Genomic DNA, 22,715 nt, shown 5'->3' with positions numbered 1-22,715 from the left:
CCTTCAACAGCTAATATTATTTTAAATACCAGCCTTTTCTAACATCAGCTTCACTATATATCCCATATCCATCTTAATTGGACTCTGCATCATCTTCTAAAATTTCTCTTGGGCAAAATCTCTTCAAGTGTATTGTTAATCTGAGAACATGGGTGTTGGCAAGAAGAAACTATGCTGTGGAGTAACATCAATTTTCATAGTTATCATTGTCATTGTCATCTTAACCTTAGCCTTTACCATCTTCAAGCCTAGAGACCCCATAATCACCCTCTACCCTGGCTCCAACATTGAAGTTTCATCCTTCTTGAATCCAACACATAATATCACATTAGACTCGATTATTACAATTGAGAACCCAAACTATGGAGTCTTCAGGTACAAAAACACCACCTCTTCTGTCACTTTTCGTGGGAAAGTTGTAGGGGAAGCTCCAATTATGGACATATATGTGCCACCACACAAGAAACGTAACATGACATCTCCTGTGGCAATTATGCCTGTTAGGTTAATGCAGGATCCCCATTTTTGGATTGATGTTGCAGCTGGGACCTTGAATTTGACTTCAACAGCCCTTATGTCTGGGATAGTGATTGTGATGAACATCTTCAAGCGCCCTGCTACCCTTTATAATAGTTGTAATATAACTGTTTTTGTATTATCTAAGAAAAGTGTGGCCATATGTGAGTCCAAACTCAAGATATAACTAATTCTTGTTGTTTTTATACTTATTTTATGTCAAGATTTTTGTAGCTTAACTAGATGATATCTTATAATGTTTTTAATGAAAGCATCCAGAGTTCAAAATTTTCTTTCTTCCATTATAACTATTAAATTATTAAAATAATAGAAATATGAGCATTTTTTTAATCTATTTATGTAGAGGGATAAATTCTTTCAAAATTCTCAACATGCCTTTTGTTTTTTCATTTCAATTGTATCAATAAGATGTTTGTATTAGTTAAATTACAACTTTGGTTTGGCCAAGAGCTTTCTTAGTTATGCTTAGATGAAACTAGTGGCAGAGTCTGGAAATTTCCTCAAGAGGGCCAAGCCGAATATGTCATTGTACTAGGAGATTTAAGTCTATATAAATGTGTATGACTTCTTTACCCCCCCCCCCCCCCCCAAAAAAAAAAGCTTATCAATTTATTTTGGAAAAAAACATAAATCTTTTACTAAAGAGATTTATTTATATATTTAATTTACTTATACTGTAAATGCTCCTAAAATTAATGACTTATATATGACAAAAAAAGTCAATATTAAAAGGAAAATAAAGGAGACAACAATAAATTAAAGAGCATATATACTTAAAAAAAAAATAAAAATGAAAAGGGGCCATCACCAAAAGTTTACTCAATATTTTAAAATTTTAACATTAAATAGAGGGGAGGGGCATTTTTGGAAAATCAAGGTGGTGCCATGGCTCTCACTCCCTCCGCCTATGGATGAAACGTTTGTTGTAAATGCCTACTTTTGATATCAAAATTAATGAAATGTAACAACAAATAGTCTCTCGCAACTCTTGAAGGCCCATTGATGCCCTTAAGCTGTAACCTATTTATTTTCCTTGAAAATGAATATATTTCAATTAAGAGCCTTATAATTCAACTGACATCTTAGATGTTTTCAACAGAAACGTATAGTGTTCAATCAAATTTAAAAAAGAAAAAAAGAAAAAGAAAAAAAGAGATTAAAGTGCAAAATATATCCAAAAAGTTTGGGGTCATTTTAATTTTACTCCCCAACGTTTAAGGGTTCGTTTTGATTGAAAGTCCTTATGTTTATATTGTGATGATACGTCAATAAAGTAACACTTAAGCTTGTCATATATGACAAATGGAACAATCAAATCATACCATTTCGTTATCTTATTCCATCGAGTTGAGGACATCGGTTGGAACCTTGCCTACTAAAATATAGGTTTTACCTAACAAACATTTTCATACATTGACTAATATGTATACAATGTATCTTAACCCATAATCTATCCTCCTTTTATAGCAATGTTGAATTTTTCCATGACAGCCGAAGTTATTGAAGATATGTAATAGTATATCCTCCTTTGAATTTTATTCCTTGATTTGTCTTTGACAATTACATCTCTTGATATGATTCCATTTTGTGGTGTTTCTGTTTCCGTTCCTTGATGTGATCCTTTAAGAGTTTGTCAACAACTACTCAGCCAAAGTGATGTTGATGGGCCACCCCAATAAGAAAAGATGGGCTGGAATTCCACGAGTTGAAACCCCGCCAATCCCAGAATCTCTTCAGGCCTGCAAACTGTCTATTATTGGTCAGAACTCAGAACAGGCCTGCAACCTCCGGTGATTACTTAGAACAGGCCTGCTAACCTTTTTTTCGTCGTTGGGTATGGAAAACACTTTTTCAACACCAAGTTCCAAGTGGTCTTCTTCTCCCAAAAAAAAAAAAAAAGGGTTCCAAGTGGTCTTCTGCACTAACGTTTTAGTCAACACCTTTTAAGGGGATAGAAATTTAGTATACACTTAAATTTGTACGAAACTCTAATTGGATTCTAATTAGTTCGACTAATAAAAACTCTTATCATCGGATAAGAGATTTAGAGTTTAAATCTCGATTAAAATAAGAATACAAACATGTCAAGATACTAATGAATTTCCTTTTAATATTAAGAGTGATTCAACATCGATTCCCTTATTTGACCAAAAAAAAAAATATTATACTAATTCAGATAATTAAATCCCAATTTATTTTACTTAATTTAACTCTTTCTTTTAGGTAAATGATAGAAAATTTAAAGCACTCTTTTTTTAGAGATAAATTTAAAGAACTCTTGATTGGTCTTTTTTATTTTTATATTTTTAAAGGATTGGTCACATTTTTAAATTAACTTATTTTGGGTTCATTAAATACTTCAAAGTTCTTTGACGACCATAACTCTAATGTCCTCGATTGTGAGTAATTGTCTACCACTTTCATATAGACTCATAACTTCTTTTCTATTACTTACCGTCGACTACAATTGACTTGAGGCAAAAGTTGTGTCCATAGATTTTCTCAGAATTTTAAGAGTAAAAATCCAAGCCAAATTTTAGACCTGGTAAATGGGTCGGGTTGATCAGGTTTGCATTAGAAACAAGTCATCTTAAATGGGTTGCAAATTGACTTGGATCAATTAGGTTGACCCGTATTTTTTCACATAATAAAAATAAAAATAATTTTTTTCTTTATTTCAATTAAAATAAGAGAAAAAATAACAAAAAATAAATAATACATAATACATAAATTCTTAAGTTTACACAATCCAAAGTTCACAAATCTTATCATTACAACAAAACAGTGAAAAACATTACTAAATATTATGGACCATACCAAGTAATCAATCTCTTAAGGTGCACCTCTTGCATATAAAATAACAACAAAACAAATAAAGTTTTAAGGATAAAACATAACATTTTAGATCAAGAAAAATAAGTAAATCTTTTATATGAATTGCACTTCAATCTACTCTATATTCAATATTAGTAGTAGATTCATTCGTGGAAATATTCATACTTGAGAATTGAACCTCAAGTTGATGAGTAATTTTGTTAGTATTTTCATCTACAAATAAAAAAGTTTAATACGATAAAAATGAGTCAAAAATTAAAATTTTATAACTATGAAAAATCTATAAATGTTTTAAATACTACCCTTAAATCCATATAACCAACTTCGGGTTCATATCAAAATTTTCACATTCTCAAGAAAAAGAAAAGATAGATAATGTGTATGAATTTTACTTTTGGTTCTAAAAGTTGATTTATAAGCAACCACAGTTATGTGAATGCTTAAGAGATTGATTGCCACTAAAGAGAGCTTAGAAAACCAATTGTAATTTTCTTTCCACCAAGAGAAATCATCAAAATTTGCATATTACCTTCAAATAATATAAAAAGCAACAATTTTTTTTTTTATTTAATTAAAAATTTTCCCTTCTCTAAAAACAGGTCGGGTTAGGTTGTGAGTTGATCTGATCTAACCAAACATTTCAATTTGGGTACAGGTTGACTTGTTTTTCCTATAGGTCCAAAAAATTTTAGGTTCGGATCCTTTTTTTTTTAATTACTTTGGTTTAACAGGTTGACTTGTTTCTCAGGCTTCCTTTTGCAACTTCTTTGATCATGTGCATGTGTGTGTGTGTGTGTGTGTGTGTTGTGTGTGTATATATTTATTATATGTTTGGTTAAAATATTTTATGTTTACATCATTCAAATGAAACTTTTTTTGGGCACATCTTACCTCGTAAATATGAACTTTTAAGTCATGATAAGATCTTGAGCTTTGTTCTCTATCACTATGATTTTGAGTTTTTATAGAATAGAATTGGTAAATCATAAAAGAAGGTAACAAAATGGAATATAGAATGGATGAAATATAATGTATTTTTTCTAGTGTGTTGGGGAGTTTATAAAAGTAAATGGAAATGAACGAAATATGTAATTTTATGGTATAGTATTTACATAATATTTATATAATTTTTAATATAAGGATAAAAATGGTATTTAGGGTTCGTTTGGGATCCACTTATTACATTAAATATTAATGATTCTTTTGCTTTTTTTCTTTGGCCAAACCACCTTGCAACTAAAGCTTCCTCATCTTTGTCTTCCTTTGATTTTCTCTCTTGGAGATTAAACTTTGGTGGTGGTTGATTTTGGGTGTGGGTCTTGTAGATTGGTGGTTCTTGTGGTGGTGGTGGTTCATTTTGAATGTGGGTCTTGTGGCTTGGTGGGTCTAGTGGTGGGGGTGGTTGATTTTAGGTGTGAGTCTTGAAGATTGGTGGTTCTAGTAGTGGTGGTGGTGGTTGATTTTGGGTGTGGGTATTGTGGATTGGTGGCTATAGTGGTGGTGGTGGTGGTTGATTTTGGGTGTGGATTTGGTGGTTGTGGTGGTAGTTGTGACTGTTATTTATTGGGTTGATATGTTATTTTATTGTATTGTTTATATTATTTTAATGTATTATATGTTAAAATAGAAGTTTTGATGTTGGATGTATTTAAAAATGAGTTGTAAAAATAGATAAAAGTAGCTTTTTAGGGTCTTTTTTTTTAGATATAATTTCTACTCTCATCTAATCTCAGTGTTTATGTGTATGAAGCTCCCTCTTAGAGACTTGAACCCCGGCTCTTACTCCTCACACCTTACAAGCATTTATACTTGTAGAGTGACCACCGTACCAAGAATGCGTGGTGGTGCTTTTTAGGTTGTTAAAAGCTATATTTTTTGACATCTTTACTATGAGTGCTCTAACAGATATTAAGTAAAATTGACTTTTATTATTCTTGCACGATATGTTTATGTTTATGTTTAATTGTTACTGTAAATATAAATAAATGCAAAAAGTAAAAAACACATATGATGCGAATACGAAGAGAAAACCCTAAAGCGAAAAAACTCTTTGAGGGTTACCATCCACTAGGGGCGGAACTACATTGTAAGTAGGGGATAGCCATGGCCCCCCAAATTTTTTTAAAATCCTATTATTCTTGCACGATATGTTTATGTTTATGTTTAATTGTTACTGTAAATATAAATAAACGCAAAAAGTAAGAAACACATATGATGCGAATATGAAGAGAAAACCCTAAAGTGAAAAAACTCTTTGAGGGTTACCATCCACTAGGGGCGGAACTACATTGTAAGTAGGGTATAGCCATGGCCCCCCAAATTTTTTTAAAATCCCTATAACAGTAGTCTAAGAGTAGGTGAAACTCAATTCCTTGTCATTTTTAAAAGAGATGGCCCCCCAAGGACAAACTTTGGCCCTCTCTCCCTACATGTCAACAATTTGCCACCCCAAATCCCAACTCCTTTCATTATCCTTTTCCATTACCCTCCCAACACGTCATTTATATCCCATAACTTTTACTTTTACCCCTAACTTTACTAACTTTTAGTCATAACTTTTGCTATTAACTTCCTTTAGAAGCTTCCTTCAACTTTTCCTATTAAAGAAAAATGCTAAGAGTCTGTTTAAATACCGCTTATTGTTGAAAATTGAAAATTAAAAACACTGCAGCAAAATAATTTTTAAATGTATGAATAGTATCGTGGGACCTAATTTCAAAGAAAAAATTGCTAAATGAAGGTACTTGTGGGTCCTGTGAATAGTGCACAGGACCCACAGAAAAAACGCTTCTACTAGAAAATGCACAAAACGCACTTCCTAAACGGAGATTGAAACAACTATAAATTTTACAACAAAATGTTTATAAATTGATGTGTCAATAAAAGTGATTTATGAAGTTGTTAGTATTTTACAATTAACTTTGGTGATTTGTTAGTATTTTATTACACTTATTACAAATTTCTAACAATAATCTTGTGCCCCATATATATATATATATATATATATATATATATATATTACTATGAGTTATTTTTTAATTGCATATCAATACAATAATTTTACTCCCCCTTCCCCTTAAACAAAATTTTCTGGTTCCACCCTTGTCACCAACCCTCAAGGAAATAAATCCACAAAATAGAATTGAAGATTGTCCCTAAGATTGGTTTGTATTCTTTACAAAGTAAGGTCACAACATTGTTTTCTCCTTTGAGTATGTGTATGATTGTCAGAGAGGTATGAATATATATATATATATACACACACACCACTACTACTACTCCTCCTCTTATTACTACTATTTAAGAGGCTTCTCCTATTTAAGATCCTCAATTTAGATGCCTAAAATATCCTCAAATTCACCCGTTTCTAGGCTTAAATCATAAGGTTAGACATGTAAAAATTAGTAATTTAAAAACTCCTAATTTTTAGCTAAATTAAAATTAAAAAAAAAAAGTTTTTTCTCCCACCTCCACATTTCTCTCTTAAGTACGTTAGTTGTTAAGTACTAGTACAACTTCTTCTTTTTGAAAATAAAATAAAAAATAAAACTGTTTTTTTTTTTTTCCACAAACGTATCTAGTCAAGTACTAATACTTCTTCTTAAAATAAAAATAAAAATAAAGCTGCCATGAGTAAAACGTGTAAATCCAAAAAATAAAAAGCTTCTTTCTCTCTCACACACACACACACACACACACACACACACACACACACTCACACACTCACACACATATGTAAAATGTTTTGAGTTTTTATTTGGACCTGCATGCTTCCTTATTCCCTCCCTTTCTCACGTGTTTGAGTCTAGATGCACAATTTTTTGTTTAAACATGAGTCTTTTGTGATTTATGGCTGGCTATAACTGGTGTCAAATGATTTTATAGATACTAAAAATCTTTGTGATCCTCCCTATTTTAAATGAACATCCTTGATTAATGGTTTGTTTGGATTTAGGGAGAGGGAGGGGGAGTAGAGTAGACTTAGCACAAAATTAGTTTATTTTTAGCTAACTCTACTCTACTCCCCTTAACTTCCCCCTCATTCCAAACAGGTCATAAATCTTATAGATCCTTATTCTTGTGTTTAACAATTTTCGATCGAGTGTCGTTTTCCTTTCAATAAATATTGAGAGATCACGATTCAATTCTATAGATATGTATAAGTATGTATATATTTAAAATATATTTTAATATATTGCCATTGTGAAAGGAAATACGGTTTAAAGTTCGCAAAGGCTTCCTTCTTCTTCTTCTTTTTTTAAAGTTATTATCTTTTTTATTCTGTCTTTTCCCTCAAATTTTTTTTTTAATTTTTTAAAAGAAGGGCAATGGGGTTTTAAATATGACTTTTTAGTTTTTATGATCTATAAAAGGGTCTGTTTTGATACCGCTTATTACTGAAAACTAAAAATATTGTAGCAAAATAATTTTTAAATGTGTGAATGGTGCCGTGGGACTAGTTTTAAAGTTGTTTTTGCTGAAAAAAGTAATTGTGGGTGCCGTAAACAGTGCACGAGACCCATTAAAAAACGCAGGGACGCAAACGTTGTATCCAAACTCACACAAATTATGTTAGTAGCGGAGCCAAAAATTTTTCTTAAAGGGGGCCAAGCCAACCTACTTTCTTTCGTGTACTAAAACTTGTTAAAATAGTAAGAGTAGATACAAACAACCAAACATATTGTTAGGATCATATATATATATATATATATATATATATATTTATATATTTTATGTAATTGGCTAATCTCTTAACAAAACCCACTTTACTTGTAATTGGGTAAATTTATGTTAGGTTTAATATATCAAGAAATATGTTGTTCAAACATATCAAGTATTAGTATTAAAGACATGAAGATTGATCTAAGAAACATCTGAAGAAAAGTTGTTTCATTAAAGGTTAACAGATAGCTTGACAGATAGTTGCTATCAAGACTAAATGGGAAGCTCGACACAAGCTCGATCTATCAAAAATTACGATTTCAGAATTTCTAGATCTAAAATTCGGCCCATGCTGTATTATTTGTTTGGGATTTCTTTTCTCACAAACTTAGACATATATAAAGCTTATTTTAAGGGCCGTCATACATGGATACATAGTCTAAGAGTTTAATTTTCTCTGTGAGAAGTTACTGCGTTTGTACGCCATAGGGTTTTGTAACCAAGTTCTTTATGATATTCATTGTTAATGAAGTGAAAAACTTTGTAGCCAACAACAATCATTCAAGTTGCTGGAGTTAGTAACATATTGGGATCCATGCAAATGAGTTAGTCACAAATTAGAAATTTTTGCATCAAAGGAAAGAATGCTATTATAAGAACAAGTCCAATTGGGTATTGAAGTAAAGGTTTAACTGGAGGTTGGTATCTTGGGATAGGTTAGGGTAGTGGTAAGATACCTCATACTTGTAATCGCTTGATTATTGATTAGTGGATTTTTGGGAGTGGTGACCTTAAATTCACCCAGTGAAATTTTTTCCTTGCGAAAGGTTTTTTCCATTTGTCAACAAATCACCATGTCAATTTAATTTTCGATGCATTTAGTTTATTTGGTGATTTGTTGGTGTCTCCACGATTTGCATGTAATTTGACCTAATTAATCAACTTGGGTAATTTAATTAATTAACAAGGATCAAGTTATCTTAACCCAACACATGAAGTATGTTCACTTTTTTTGTTTTTGTAAGTCATAAATCTGAGATAAATAATTAAATAAGTATGAGATGATTACGAGATTTTAGTCTTCATGGCTTGTGGGCTTTAATTAGATTAACTAATAAAGTCTTTTGGGGTAAAATAAGAGATAGAATGGTCCAACTATGTCATGTGAAGTGGCAAGAAAATTGACCAGCGCACATTTTGGCTCAATATGTCAAAAGCATTGATACTTATGTAACCTGAATAGAGAAAAATCCTAATATGCTTGAGTCTGCACTAGCTCAAGATGTTTTGAATTTATCTTCTTCTTAATGAAAGTTACAGTATTCTTATCATAAAAAAAATAAAATAAAATTTAAGGTTCGAACCCTGTTTACACCCAAAAATGATTAACTAAACTAATTAAATTGCACCAGTTCATAGGTGTGTGTATTATTTTATATGTATAAATAATATATTATACGTGAGACGATGACACTCAAAAAAGGGTTATATTTCAAAGAAGACAATCAAGTCTCTTTCATGGAGTCATTCTCTCAATCCTCACTTTCCCTCATATCAAACCCCAGTGTTTTTGCCTCCCACCGCCTATCCAATGGTCAGTCCATCACCAAGCCACTGTCATCGTGATTGAGATTCTTATGCTTTCATTCACTCTCTTTTATAAATTTATTAAAATCGCACCTTATTGTGCAATGAATGAAAATACCTCAAATCGCATCGTACCAAACCATGTACACCCTTATTACTGGCTGGTTGTAACTTGGTGGCAAATGAGTGAATGTGCACATAAACCAAAAAACCTTTGAACAAGGTGCAGTGAAAAACTAGAGGGCCAAATTCCTCTTAAATATTTTTTTAATCAAAAGTGATAACCAAATTCCTCTAATTAACCTACTAATACTATTATACTAATAATATAAGCATTATTTTTGAGCGTTTTTGAATGAATGAATGCAGACCAATATCTTGTTCTTCCTTCGTTGCTCTCTCTCTCTCTCTCTCCCCCCACATTTATAAAAGATATATAAGATTTTGTTTCAAGATTTTATGCTCTTCTTATTCGAGTAGAATGTTTTTGTTTAATACTGTAGAAATTGAAAGCCGGCAAAAAAAAAAATAATAAAATAATGGGTACATTTTTTTTTTTTTTTTGGGTTGTTGTTGATGGAAAGTAATTAATGGGTTATGGGTGCAAGCAAAAGAGAAAATTAGATTGATGGGATAATGATAATCATAATAATCTAAAGGTTGCAACTCAGGTGAGGTGGTACTGTTACCCGTAAAATGACTACAACAATGCCTTTCTAATCACGGGACCAAAATGGGTGACTGACTGCCACCAATTATTTTCTAGCTAGTCACGGGGACATTTCAATTACAAATTACAAAAGATGTTTCCTTGAAAAAGTCAAAAGGAATTACATCACCAAAACAAAATTCAATCAAAGTGAAAGGACAACATTCGAAGTTCAACAGGCTTGCACATGGTTATCAATCAATGATTATTGATTATTATTATTATTCATCATCTTTTTTTCCTGTTCATGGGGGGCTTCATTTAGAAAAAATCCAATTCCAATCCCAATTCCAAAAAACAGAACAAGTCATTCTATCTATTTTTCTGGCCGCCCAACTCAGCCATGACCATGGCCGAGAATCACGCATAGCCGTCATCAGGGTTTTTATGTCTCCTTAACTGCACAATTTTTTACAAAATGCATAATAGCCTATAAATCTGTACTACATAGTTAACCCATGTGATAAAAGTAATGAAAAACAATGGTGAAATTTAGATATAGATAGTTTAAGTCTAGTATATTAGCCTATCCTAAGATAGTCTATTGGCACCTCCCTAGGGGTAAGGTTCAGGTAGTTGTAGGCGATTCTAATCAAACTTAAAAATAAAAGGGTCTAGTACATTAGATTCTTTTATTAAATTAGAAAAAAAAAATTTACATTGACCTTAATTGTCATTAGGGATTATAATAATATATGTATTTTATGGTTTAACACAACTACGTGTTTAAATTTTGACTTGATAATAACCATACAAATGAGTCACCCCCCACCTTGTTACTTTTCCTAACACAATTGATGGTAAATGACATTTTTTCTAATACATTTTCTTTTCTAAGCAAACCTTTGTTGTCATTTTGTGATGCAAAGTCCAAAATTGGAAAGCAAATAAAAAAGAGCAACCGAGAATACCCAAAAAAAAACGACCTCTATTAAAAAAACAATTATATAAGTACTAAATGTGAATGTATAAAATTAAATTCAATATTTATGTGATGAAAATATATTAAAACTGTAGGTTTCAATTAACTTAATTGGTAAATTACAAAGGTTAAGTCATTTTGTAGCAGTACTTTGGTTATGTAATATATTAGAAACTCTGTTTAAAACACTAATATTACTATTTTCGTATGTGTTCTAATAAGTATTACTGTTTACTCAAAAAAAAAAAAAAAAAAAAGCTTAATTGGTAAACTCTCTTATCATCAAATAAAAGATCTAAGGTTCAAAACCCGTTTAATCTTAAAATCAATTGGTGTCTTAGCTTGAATAAAAAATCTGAGGTTTGAAACCCGCTTAATCTTAAAATTAATTGGTGTGTAGGTTTTAGTTAGCTCAACTAGTAAAGTTTCTGATAGTTGAATAAGAGATCTAAGGTTCAGTCCCTATTTACATCAAAAAACTGATTGGTGTCTTGATCCGATTATAAAAAACTATTATCAGGAGTAGACACCATAAGTTGAAACTCTCTAAAAAATATACATACATACATACATACATACATACATATATATTACTACTTTTAATCTTTAAACAAATTAACGCGTGGCATTTAAGTCTTCACTGTCAACCAACTAACGAAAAAAATTGAGGTGGCAGACAGAACACCCTATTAGTTGACGTGGCGTTAATGTGACGATTAAAATATTATTAAAAAAAATATTATTTGGCATTTTTATATGCCACATTAGCATTTTAATTTTTTATAAAAAGCCATGTTAGACAATTTAAACCAAAAAGGAAAATAAATTAAAAAAAAAACTTAAATTTATTATTATTATTATTATTATTATTATTATTATTACTTTCATTATTTTTTCATAAGAATTGAAGTTGTTCTTCGTGTTCTTCCTAATTCCATGAAATAAACCAATTTCCAGCAAACCCTAAATCCAAATTCAGCAACCAAATCTACTCCATCAAATCCAGAAAAATAAGAAATAAATCCAAAAAACCAAACCAAACCATAAATAAATCAAAGAAATAAACCCATAAACCCAGTAACCAATTCAATCTCTAGCAAACCCATAAACCCATAATTTTTCTTCAGAAACACGACCCTACGCTGTAAAATAAGCTTCCCATGCCGTGAATGAATTTCCCTTTCCATTTTACCTTCAATAGATTTGTAGATTGGTCACTCCTCACATACTCCTCACACACCCCGAAACTCATCCTCAAGCTCACCTCAGTTCCACCCCCACACATTGACGACAGAGAGATGCAGCTCCACCCCACACTCTGTCGAAAGTCTAACGTCCACCCATACTCCGACGCAGCTCCACCCCACACTTCGATGCCAGGCCGGTGAGTTTTCTCCCTTTTCTTCACTTCTTTTACCTCCGCCCACTTCGAGCTCTGCATGTACCCGATCCACCAAGGCAAAAATCTCCCTCACGTCGGTGAAGCCATACCCACCTCCAACATCTCTGATTTGTAGCCGGCGAAGCCAATCTATGGGTTTGGGTTTTGATTTATGGAGGAGGAGCATGACTGATTTGGTTTTGGGTTTTGAGGAGCGTGACATGTAGGTTATGATTTGGGTTTTGGTAGTGGTCGATCTGAGATTTTGGGTTGTCACGGTGGACATTAGCGTGGGGTTGTGGTGCTGTGGGTGGACCTGGGTTCGTGGGTAGCAGCTCGCCGTGGGTCTTGGGATTGAGATCTATGGAGTGGTTGATTTGAGTTTAATTTTTCTGGGTTTGAGAAGTCTTGAAATATATGTCTGGATTTGAAATTGGGATTTTCTTGGATTTGATGGAGTAGATTTGGTTGCTGGATTTGGATTTGAGGTTTGTTGGAGATTGGTTTATTTCATGGATTTAGGAAGAACATGAAGAACAACTTCAGTTCTTACGAAAAAATAATGAAAGTAAAAAAAAAAAAAAAAGTTTTGTTTTTTAATTTATTTTCTTTTTTGGTTTAAATTGTCTGACACGGCTTTTTATAAAAAATTAAATGCTGATGTGGCATATAAAAATGCCAAATAATATTTTTTTAATAATATTTTAATCGCCACATCAGTGCCACGTCAACTAATAGGGTGTTTTGTCTGCCACCTTAGCTTTTCTCGTTAGTTGGCTGACGGTAAGGACTTAAATGTCACACGTTAATTGGTTTAGGAACTAAAATTGATAAAAATAAAATGTAGAGACCAAAATAGAAAAAAAGTGTAAAATATAGGAACCAAAAGTGCATTTACGCCTATAATGTATAGAGAAATTTAAACATAATTTAATTAGAATTTGTTTACTCTTGAATGACTTTAATCCAATAAATATAGATAAGTTGTAATTTTTCTTTTCAACCTACATGTAATGATCTAATACCCTTTACAATTTTGACATTAAATTAAGGTGCTAATGTCACAAAATAGAATCTTTCTAATTTACATTTTTACTATCATATACTAATACCACTAGCTTGTAACCCCATGCATATGCATGGATATACTTAAGATATACAACAAGATGCATAATATAATTCTTATATATATCATTTAAATACTATTGATAGTTATTTTTATATTTTGTTAACTCTTTAAAAAATTTTGTAAGGATATTATTAGGTATAAAATATAAATTGTCCATGTTTAAAAAAAAAAAATGTGAAACTGTTTTTTTTTTTTTTACGATTCATTTATTCTAGACTCTTTGATTTTTGTACTTAATAACTCACTTGGATAAATATTTATCATGTGATCCCACATTTGATTTTAAAATTAAAAAATAAAACTTTTTAAGAATAAATAATTTAGGATATATGACGCAAAATTAGAACTCTAATTTGAAATTTTAATTTAAGTTTCTCTTAACTTCACCTTTTATATATATATATATATATATATATATAGATGATGTATTATCTTAAATTTGATAGTACGAGTATTATTTTTCCACAAACACATGCCAGCCTGTTGGAGGCAGCGAATGGTTCGTTGGTTGGCCTTTTGTATTCTTTTTTTTTGATGGGGGGTTGGCCTTTTGTATTCAAAGACAAAATTTGAATCTACAACATATCTATTCCCACCCACCTCTTTATTACCTAAGGTCAAGGCATCCAAAAATTAAAAAAAAAAAAATGTCCTACTTTAGAAACTATATACGGAGGCTCCATTGGGCACGTCTTCTACCGAATACTTCAACATTCATGCATATACGCGGAGTAATAAGTCACACTTTTTTTCTTTTTTCTTTTTTTATTTTTTTTATTTTTTTATGACAAAATTTAGTTATAAAATTAATTGTAACCTTAGCTACAAACTTTCTCAATTAAATAAATATTACTACATATTTTGAAAATCTAACTGTTAAATTACATGTTTTTTTTATGTTTTTAATACATATGTCAAATTTTGTATCAATTAGATATTATTTACTATATAATTTATAAACTTATATTTTATGCATAATTTTAAATTACAAATACTTACAATTTAAAAATTTATTGATGACATAACTATTAATCTTTAATTTTCTTGAATTTTTGCAAACATGGAGAATATAAGAAGAAAATATAATTCAATGATGAATTTGTCAAAATTCACCTCCAAAAAAGATATTAAGTAAGTTTGTAGCTTAAGGTTATAACCAATTTTGTAAATAATTTTTTTTTTTTTTTTTGAGAGAGAGTTTCAACTTATGGTGTTCGCTCCTGATAATAGTTTTTTATCATCAAACCAAGACACCAATCGGTTTTCTGGTGTAAGTAGGGATTGAACTCCATATCTCTTATTCAACCATAAAATTTTTTACCAATTGAGTTAACTGGAACTCACTTTTGAGAAATAGTTATAAATTACTTTTAATTACGGTATTTTTCGCAGTATATAATATAAGATAATTAATTGGAAATCTCTCGTTCCCTAAGCAGCGTGCAACAGTCACAATTTTTTTTTTTTTTTGGGGAGGAACGTCACAAACCTTTTTTGGTAAATCAGTCACAACACTCAAAGACTCAATTCTAAGCAAACAAGAAAAATTGAGAACAAAAATATATAAAACAAAAATTGAGAGTATGATATGACCCTGTTAAGGTATAACTTATAAATTATAATCAAGCGCAATCAGAAAAAAAAAAAAATAAATAAAAAAATAATAATAATCAAGCTATGAAGGTCTCTCTAAAGCCGCATGATAAAGGCCGGCATGTGTTGAAAATGATATAAATAATGGTATCTAATCTTTATTTTTTTTGTTTTCGATAAAGTAATAATGGTATCTAATCAAACAGTTAAAGAGGCACTTGTATTAGATAATGACGTGACAACAGAAATTTAGAGATATTGTTTAGGGTAGTCATTTTCTTAATTCCCACATATATGATACCAATTGGCCATTTGTTTTTATTTAATACTTTTTCGAAACATATCTTTTCTGGAAAGGCAGGGTACAAGGGTTAAACCAAAAGCACCTTATTCAATTAGAAATGTTATAAATTTCGATACAATAATCTATTCTTTCCAACTTCATACTTAGAACTTATAGACAATTGGTGCATGTTTTACAGTAGTATTGAACAATATATATTTCTCATAGTTATACTCCAGCATATATATATAATTTCCTTCATGATTTGGTCTAGCAATACCCAACTCATCATGTTTTTTGGCCTTAACTTGTTTTATATATCTCTAATTAATTAATTCATTTTTATCTCAACCCATATATTGCACAGGAATCGAAAGCTGCATGTATATACACACATATTCATATATATATATATATATATATATACATATATATACACACACACAAACATATGCATTGAAGTGGGCTACCCATTTTATGCCCAGTCCTTTCTATTTCATCATTACAGAGCATATTGACAAGTTTTTTCTTCATCAGCACACACCAAAAAAAAAAAAAAAAAAAAGACAAGTCTTTTCAAACATTAGAAGAAAAAGACAACCTATGTTTCAAAATGAGTCTGAGTAAAACCTTTGATCTACCAATCCATAAATTTAAATCACATCAACATATTAGTGGTTGTTAACTATGTGATTGGCCACCTAACTTTAGTCGCTAATCAATTTAAAGCCACTAGTCTAATGCTTATCCAATTACAAACTTTTGCTGATCTATTCCAATAATCCTAAATTGTTTGTACATTAAGATGTTCATCAATAATTTTCAAATTTCATATCACATAACTTATGACGATGACTTGAAAACTTCATATACAAACCTTATCCCCTAAATTAAATTGTTCTCGAGAATTAATAATCATAAATCATTTCATTTCGGTCCTGTATATATACATATATCATTCATAGATGATTAACTTATTATATCAACTCATGGTAACGACGCAGCCATGTGCTAAAAAGAAGGGTTCATTATTCCCAAACCTTTTTAGAATTTTCTCAAGTTCTCTATAGCAATAAAAATAGAGGAAGGCACGTGAAAAAAAAAACAAAACAAAACAAACTCATAGTTATATCATTGAAATACATTTAAATGAGGCACTTTACAAACCATACTTTTACAAAAATACCTAAAACAATCCTAATTAAATCCCACTCTTGCACCATTAGTCCTCTTAAACGGTGGATTTACTCTCTCTCTCTCTCTCTCTCTCTCTCTCTCTCTCTCTCTCTCTCTCTCTCTCTCGGGGTAGGGTTTTGTTTTCAATTCTACTGTTAAGAGGACTAATGGTGTGAGGGGGGGGGGAATTTGTTTGGGTTTTTTTTTTTTTGGGTACATTTATAAAAGTTTGGGGTTTAACATGTCCCATTTAAAAGTGTAGGCTTTAATGTATACAACATATTAAACTATGGGGTTTTTCATATACTTTACCCTAATATATATATATATATATATATTTATAATGGCCTCTTGGCTTAGCTATATGAATTAATCATTGATAGAATTTTCAAGCTTGGGAGTAGGATTTCATCTTCAAGGCCAAAGTATGAACCAAAAAATTTTCACATTCAAGAATATGAAATATAATAAGATTTAAAACTATATTAATATATGAAAATCAAACTAGCATCTATACATTATTTTTAGGGTGGGGGGCATTTATATATTATTAACATATTACAGAGATAGTGGGTTGTAGTTAATTTAACTCGTAATGTCTCTTATCGAATAAAAGACTTGGATTCAAATCTCAGTTATACAAAAAACTAAGTGGTGTCTTAACTTAATAATAAAAAGCAACCATCATAAAGTTGATGTCAGATTTTAAATTCAATCCTATCTAAAAGAAAGAAGCAGTAAAATGGAACCCATGTTCTTTTAATTATATATGATATTATTGAGTTTGTATTGAATTTCTTATCAATTATTTTTTAATATACAAATAATTTTTCATTTTGTTGCGAAGTTCTAGTGTCAACAATATTCATGGTGATGAAGTCAAATATTGAAGTTGATTTTCATCATCTACGAATCAAATAAAGAATATATTTATTATATCATTATATGTCTAATGTTTTTCTAACTAAGATACTAATTATAGTTCCTAAGTAAAAAGGAAGGCCCAAGTCTACAAACAAAACTTCAATCAAAACTATTCGGTCTCAGTTGCTTAGCATTGTGTTCTATAATATGTCTAATAGTCCTCTAATGTGTTGCAAAGTAAAAAACAGCACCCAAATGAATTGTTAGAAGAGGTTTCTCTTCTATTTAAATCCTCAATTTCTTTCAAAATTTTAACCAGGTGTGAGACATGTGAAATTTTAAAAATTCTACGGTCTTAAAAAATCATATAAACCACACAAAATCAAATAAACGTCACATGTCTCACATTTAGCAAAATTTGGAAATAATTTAATGACTTAAATAAGAGGAGATCTTTAGCCCAAATGGTTTAGGTAGAGTCAGTTTGCAATACGCACATAAATCCCAAAGTTTCAGATTTGGATCCAAAGCAACAACAGAAATCCCAGTGCTAAATACTTAATTTTTTTTATAAGTCAAACATAATAATTAGAGTATAAAAAAAATCACACAAGTTTATTAAAAAAATAAAAAATAAAAAAATTTAATATTTGTAGCATTTAGAGATTTATTACGTACGTAAATGATTTTTTTTTCTTTTAAAAAAATATTGGGAGGTCATAAGAATGGGCCAGATGAGTATTTTAATTTTTTGAATTTGTGGAGAAATTTTCAATTTTGGGAACCAAATATATATACATATATATATATATATATATATATATATATATTTAGGAGGGCCATGGCCCCCACTTAGTCCATGAGTGATTCCATTCTTTAGCTTTTCAGTCAAACAATTATGAATGATAATGTGTTTATACCGAATTTTCAAGAGCATGAATTAAGCCCGGTCAAAATATTTTTAGGGAGTTGGATTCTAAGAAAAAGTCTAATATGGTCATTTAAAAATTTTCAAAGTAAGCTTGACTTGCGAAGATGCCCTATGTTTTTTAGGAAAATTTTTATACTAATTCATGTACAATTCCTCTTATAGAATAATAAGCCACACCATAATTTAATTAGAAGAATTAACTATTAAGTGACCCATAAAATTTTCTCAAAAAAAAAAAAAAAAGTGACCCATAAAAAAAAAAAAAAAACTAAATATGACATTATTGTATAATTTTTTTTTTTTTTTTTTTTTTTTTTTTTTTTTCTGTTAAATTTCATAATGACTGCGTGTGCATGGATATTGATATCGATTCTATCAACAATGCCTTTTCTTGCAATTAATACATAGCAATAGTAGAGACTAGGGAGAGATTGATGATTAAAGTAGAATCCACTAAGATTTTAAAAAAAAAAAAAATTATTTTATGGGAAAGAATTTGTTGTTGTATGTATAACATATAGCTTTTTATTTATGTAAAATTTAAGTATAGTTCGTTAAGTATTATATCTTACTTTCTTCTATCAAAATTTATCATGACTTGAATTAATCACATAGTTGAATTTAAATATTAAAAAAAAGAAAGAAAGATAACATTAGTTTTGTTGTATTGGTTAATACTACTATGTAATGATTTTATTCGTTTTACCCTTTTGTTTGCAAAGTTACCCACGAGCAATGATGAATATCACTTTAGGCAAACATTGCCTTTTTAGCATTGGCTTTAGACATTCTCTGCGATATATATCATACAATACTCCATCGGATTCCAAAAAAAAAAACAAGTCGGAAATATACAAATTTTTTTCATGAATTTTCCTCCTACATTTTGACAATTAAACCAAGCACACAAAATCAAAATGATAGCTGCCACTGCTTCTTCCATTCAGTTACTACCATTGATTTTGTGTTTTGAGCAACTGGTTCACGTAATGAACCCTGCTTAAGACACGTTACAAGTTAAACTTGCATTTTCCTTTGATTAGGTATAGAATAAAAGCACTAAGTACAGCGTCGCCATCTTAATTAGCTTATTATAAATTTACTTTCTGATCCAATTAAATTATCATCATTAGCTTAGAAAGAAAGAAAGAATTCAGAGGATCTAGAAGAACGTAATGGAAAGAGTCAACCAGAGGAATTAATGGTGGGATTGAAGCTGAATGTCTTTAACAACTCTGTGACCTATTCTGTGCTCACCAGCCTTTAATGCTTGTGCACATGGAGGGGTCTTCTTTCTGATTTTTTTTTAATTCAATGGCCTGCAAGATGTTGGAGATGAATTAATATTTAAACCTATCAATCTACTTTTCTTTTTACAACTGCTGTTTATATATACTTTGTATATCGTTTGCTTTGAGGGTACAAGGAACTTACATGCTTTCAAATTCTGTTTTTGATTCGCAATACCCACTTGAATAATATTGTATAACTCTTAAATAATTTACACATCCATTACCATATTATTTAAAATAAACTTAATTAGTGTATCTCCTGTGGTGGGGTCAATGCATTTTGCTAAGATGAGTTGTAGTTAGTAAAAAGAATAAAAGGGAACAAAATGAAACCGGCGTTATCGATTAGCTGCTGGCATCCTATGGGTACTGATTTTCTTACTTTATATAGGAAGAAACAAAAGAGGTTGGATATACTACAAATTTGATTAAATAAAGCTTGTAAACTGATAACCAAGAGTTTTGTATCTTCTAGTGTTGTTAATGAAAATATATAGAATTCAAATTCTATTTCTCCATTGTAACTATTGAATTATATATATATATATATATATATATATATATATATAAATAAAAAGTTTTATAAACCAATATCACTAATTCTACTAGAACAATTTAAACATTCATTTATTAGGTTATTGAGTTCCATCGATTATATTCAGGATTACATCGATTTGTAAACATGTTGTAGTAAAATTTGTAATAATTTTAACATTGCTTTTAGATTTTTTAGTGATTAATAACACATGGTAAAATTTGGAATATTCCCACCATCACTCAAGCAAAAAGAGCCACGTCATTGGAACTTACATAATTGCTTTATACATTTACATAACATTATAATGCGCCAACAGAAAGGGTTTCATCACCCATTCTTCTTCTTCTTCTTCTTCTTCTTCTTCTTACTATTCTGAATAATGCTTTTCCTACCTCATTTTGGTACCTTCTTTAACATTAATACCATGTCTATGACAGTTTTGGACGCTTAGGGATATCTTTCGATTGAAATGACTTTTAACTAAACTTACATACAATATAATTTGCTCCACCATTATAGGCTAGATATGCAAGACCAAGTCCAACCAAAGCTCTTATAGTCCATGTATGAGAATTTTGACCCTGGTTCAGCTTACTAATAACATATTCTCTAGTCTGTTACTTCTCCATCTTTTATATTTTTTATGCCTTCTGTAATTATTTTATGTAATACTTTGTTATATCTACCCTCGAAAAGAACCTCATGAATAAGTACTGTTGCTAATGAAAATGATATCCACATGCTTTGAGATGCATTGTCTCAGTTTGTTCTTGTATATAGATAAAGTCATAAAACGCACAAGATATATACATGGACAAGATTTAGTTTAATTTACAGATGATGAGAGATGAGTTTAAAACTCAATACAAGCAATAAAATATTGGCAGGAAGTTTCTTTGTCCATTTTCATAAGATGTTTTCCAAGGAAGAGAGAGAGAGAGAGAGAGAGAGAGAGAGAGAGAGAGAGAGAGAGAGAGAGAGAAAGATGTTCTAATAACAATGAAATTAACCAAAATAGTTCACTAACTTGGACAAAGGAACCAAGCACAGCCCCCTGTTCCTTAAATCTGTACATTCATTAATATTCTTTCCACTATAGTTTACCTCACTTCTTTCATTTGCCTGCAGTTCTGGATAATGCTCTAAAGTATCTCCCTTTCCCTAAAAAATCATCACAACCACAAAATACATATTTAGCTTCTAACATCAAACCAAACTTAGTCCTTAGTGTTTTTTTTTTTTTAATCTAAAAATAAAAAATAAAATATCACCAGAGAACTAATAATATGATCATCTACCTTTCTTGGATGCATAGTTACTGGGCTCAAATCACTAACCTATTCACAAAGATTGTTAAGGAAAATATTAGCAAAAGAAAAAGATGTAAAAGAAGAGAGAGAATCACAATAAGAGGAAAGAAAATAAAAGTTGACAAGATGGTTCATATATATCTGACCTTGGGACTATTAACTGGAGAGCTAGCAGTATCCTCCAAAGAGTCACCAACAGAAATGATTTTGGTCCTTGTTTTCTTAGGAAGCTTTAAATTGTTATGGGATTTTTTCCATAAGGCACTAGAATCAGCATCAGAGACCAAAGAAGAGTTATCAAGACAAGAAGAGAAACTATGTTCTCTATAATTTGAGAAATCTTCAAAGTATTTAGTCCACCCACTCTCCTCAGGGACACAGTCTGTGGTTCCTTTACAGGCCACAGCTTTGGTATTATTCATACATGAATTATAAGAGTTCTCCATCAATCTAACAAGAACAAAAATAAATAAAAAGAGAGACAGACTAGATTTTTTTTTGCCAGGGAGTTAAGAAGCCTTTTGTAAAGAAAGAAGGATTTATAACACACACACAAAAGAAGAAGATTAAAGAATGGAGAAAATAAAAAGTAACCCATATTGTAGAATCTTTATGTGGGCCATGTGAGAGAGTGAAGGAAGTTAATCAGCGGTTGCAACAAAATACCAAGGCTAGAGAGAGAGAGAGAGAGAGAGAGAGAGAGAACGTGCAAGAAAAACAATATATCAAATAATAGAAGGAGAGGGGTTGACCTTTGTGGTTCAGAGGGGAGGGGATTTTCACACAGCATTGGCAGCTTGTTTCTCTGTTAGGACTTACCTTTCAACCATATCAATAAATGAGTCAATAAGAATAACAAATAAATGACTTGAATAATTTGGGAGGAGTTATAGGACTACAAATTATTCTACAATATTTTTGTCATAAGTCTGACGTAGTAAATTGTGAGCGGTTAACCATCGCTTA

At 30.6% G+C, this 22,715-nt stretch overlaps 2 protein-coding genes across 3 annotated transcripts; one reads left to right on the top strand and one right to left on the bottom strand.

The window, feature by feature from the left end:
* Nucleotides 1-148: 148 nt before the first annotated feature.
* On the top strand, nt 149-703 carry LOC115956761. Its single transcript, XM_031075059.1, has one exon. The coding sequence runs from the start codon at nt 149-151 to the stop codon at nt 701-703; it is 555 nt and encodes a 184-aa protein (XP_030930919.1).
* A 20,515-nt stretch (nt 704-21,218) lies between these two features.
* On the bottom strand, nt 21,219-22,382 carry LOC115958514 (vascular-related unknown protein 1-like). 2 transcript variants are annotated; one of them, XM_031076926.1, is made up of 4 exons: nt 21,896-22,382; nt 21,738-21,776; nt 21,401-21,600; nt 21,219-21,366 (listed from the first exon to the last, which is right to left on the bottom strand). In XM_031076926.1, exons 1-3 carry the CDS (start codon nt 22,193-22,195, stop codon nt 21,445-21,447), a joined length of 495 nt encoding a protein of 164 aa, XP_030932786.1. In that variant the 5' UTR covers nt 22,196-22,382; the 3' UTR covers nt 21,219-21,366; nt 21,401-21,444. The 2 variants fall into 2 exon arrangements, with proteins under 2 accessions (XP_030932786.1, XP_030932787.1); XM_031076927.1 differs by having other exon boundaries at nt 21,219-21,387; nt 21,422-21,600.
* Nucleotides 22,383-22,715: the final 333 nt, after the last annotated feature.

This window comes from Quercus lobata, chromosome 8, assembly GCF_001633185.2.
Source record: "Quercus lobata isolate SW786 chromosome 8, ValleyOak3.0 Primary Assembly, whole genome shotgun sequence".
In the NCBI taxonomy this organism is placed as follows: Eukaryota; Viridiplantae; Streptophyta; class Magnoliopsida; order Fagales; family Fagaceae; genus Quercus; species Quercus lobata.
This window is presented reverse-complemented; position numbering and strand designations above follow the sequence as displayed.

Coding starts and splice junctions, on each gene's coding strand:
- LOC115956761 (XM_031075059.1), top strand. CDS start 149: ATGGGTGTTGGCAAGAAGAAACTATGCTGTGGAGTAACATCAATTTTC.
- LOC115958514 (XM_031076926.1), bottom strand. CDS start 22,195: ATGGAGAACTCTTATAATTCATGTATGAATAATACCAAAGCTGTGGCC. Junction 21,777..21,895: donor CTCCAGTTAATAGTCCCAAG/GTCAGATATATA, acceptor CTTTGTGAATAG/GTTAGTGATTTGAGCCCAGT. Junction 21,601..21,737: donor TAACTATGCATCCAAGAAAG/GTAGATGATCAT, acceptor ATGATTTTTTAG/GGAAAGGGAGATACTTTAGA.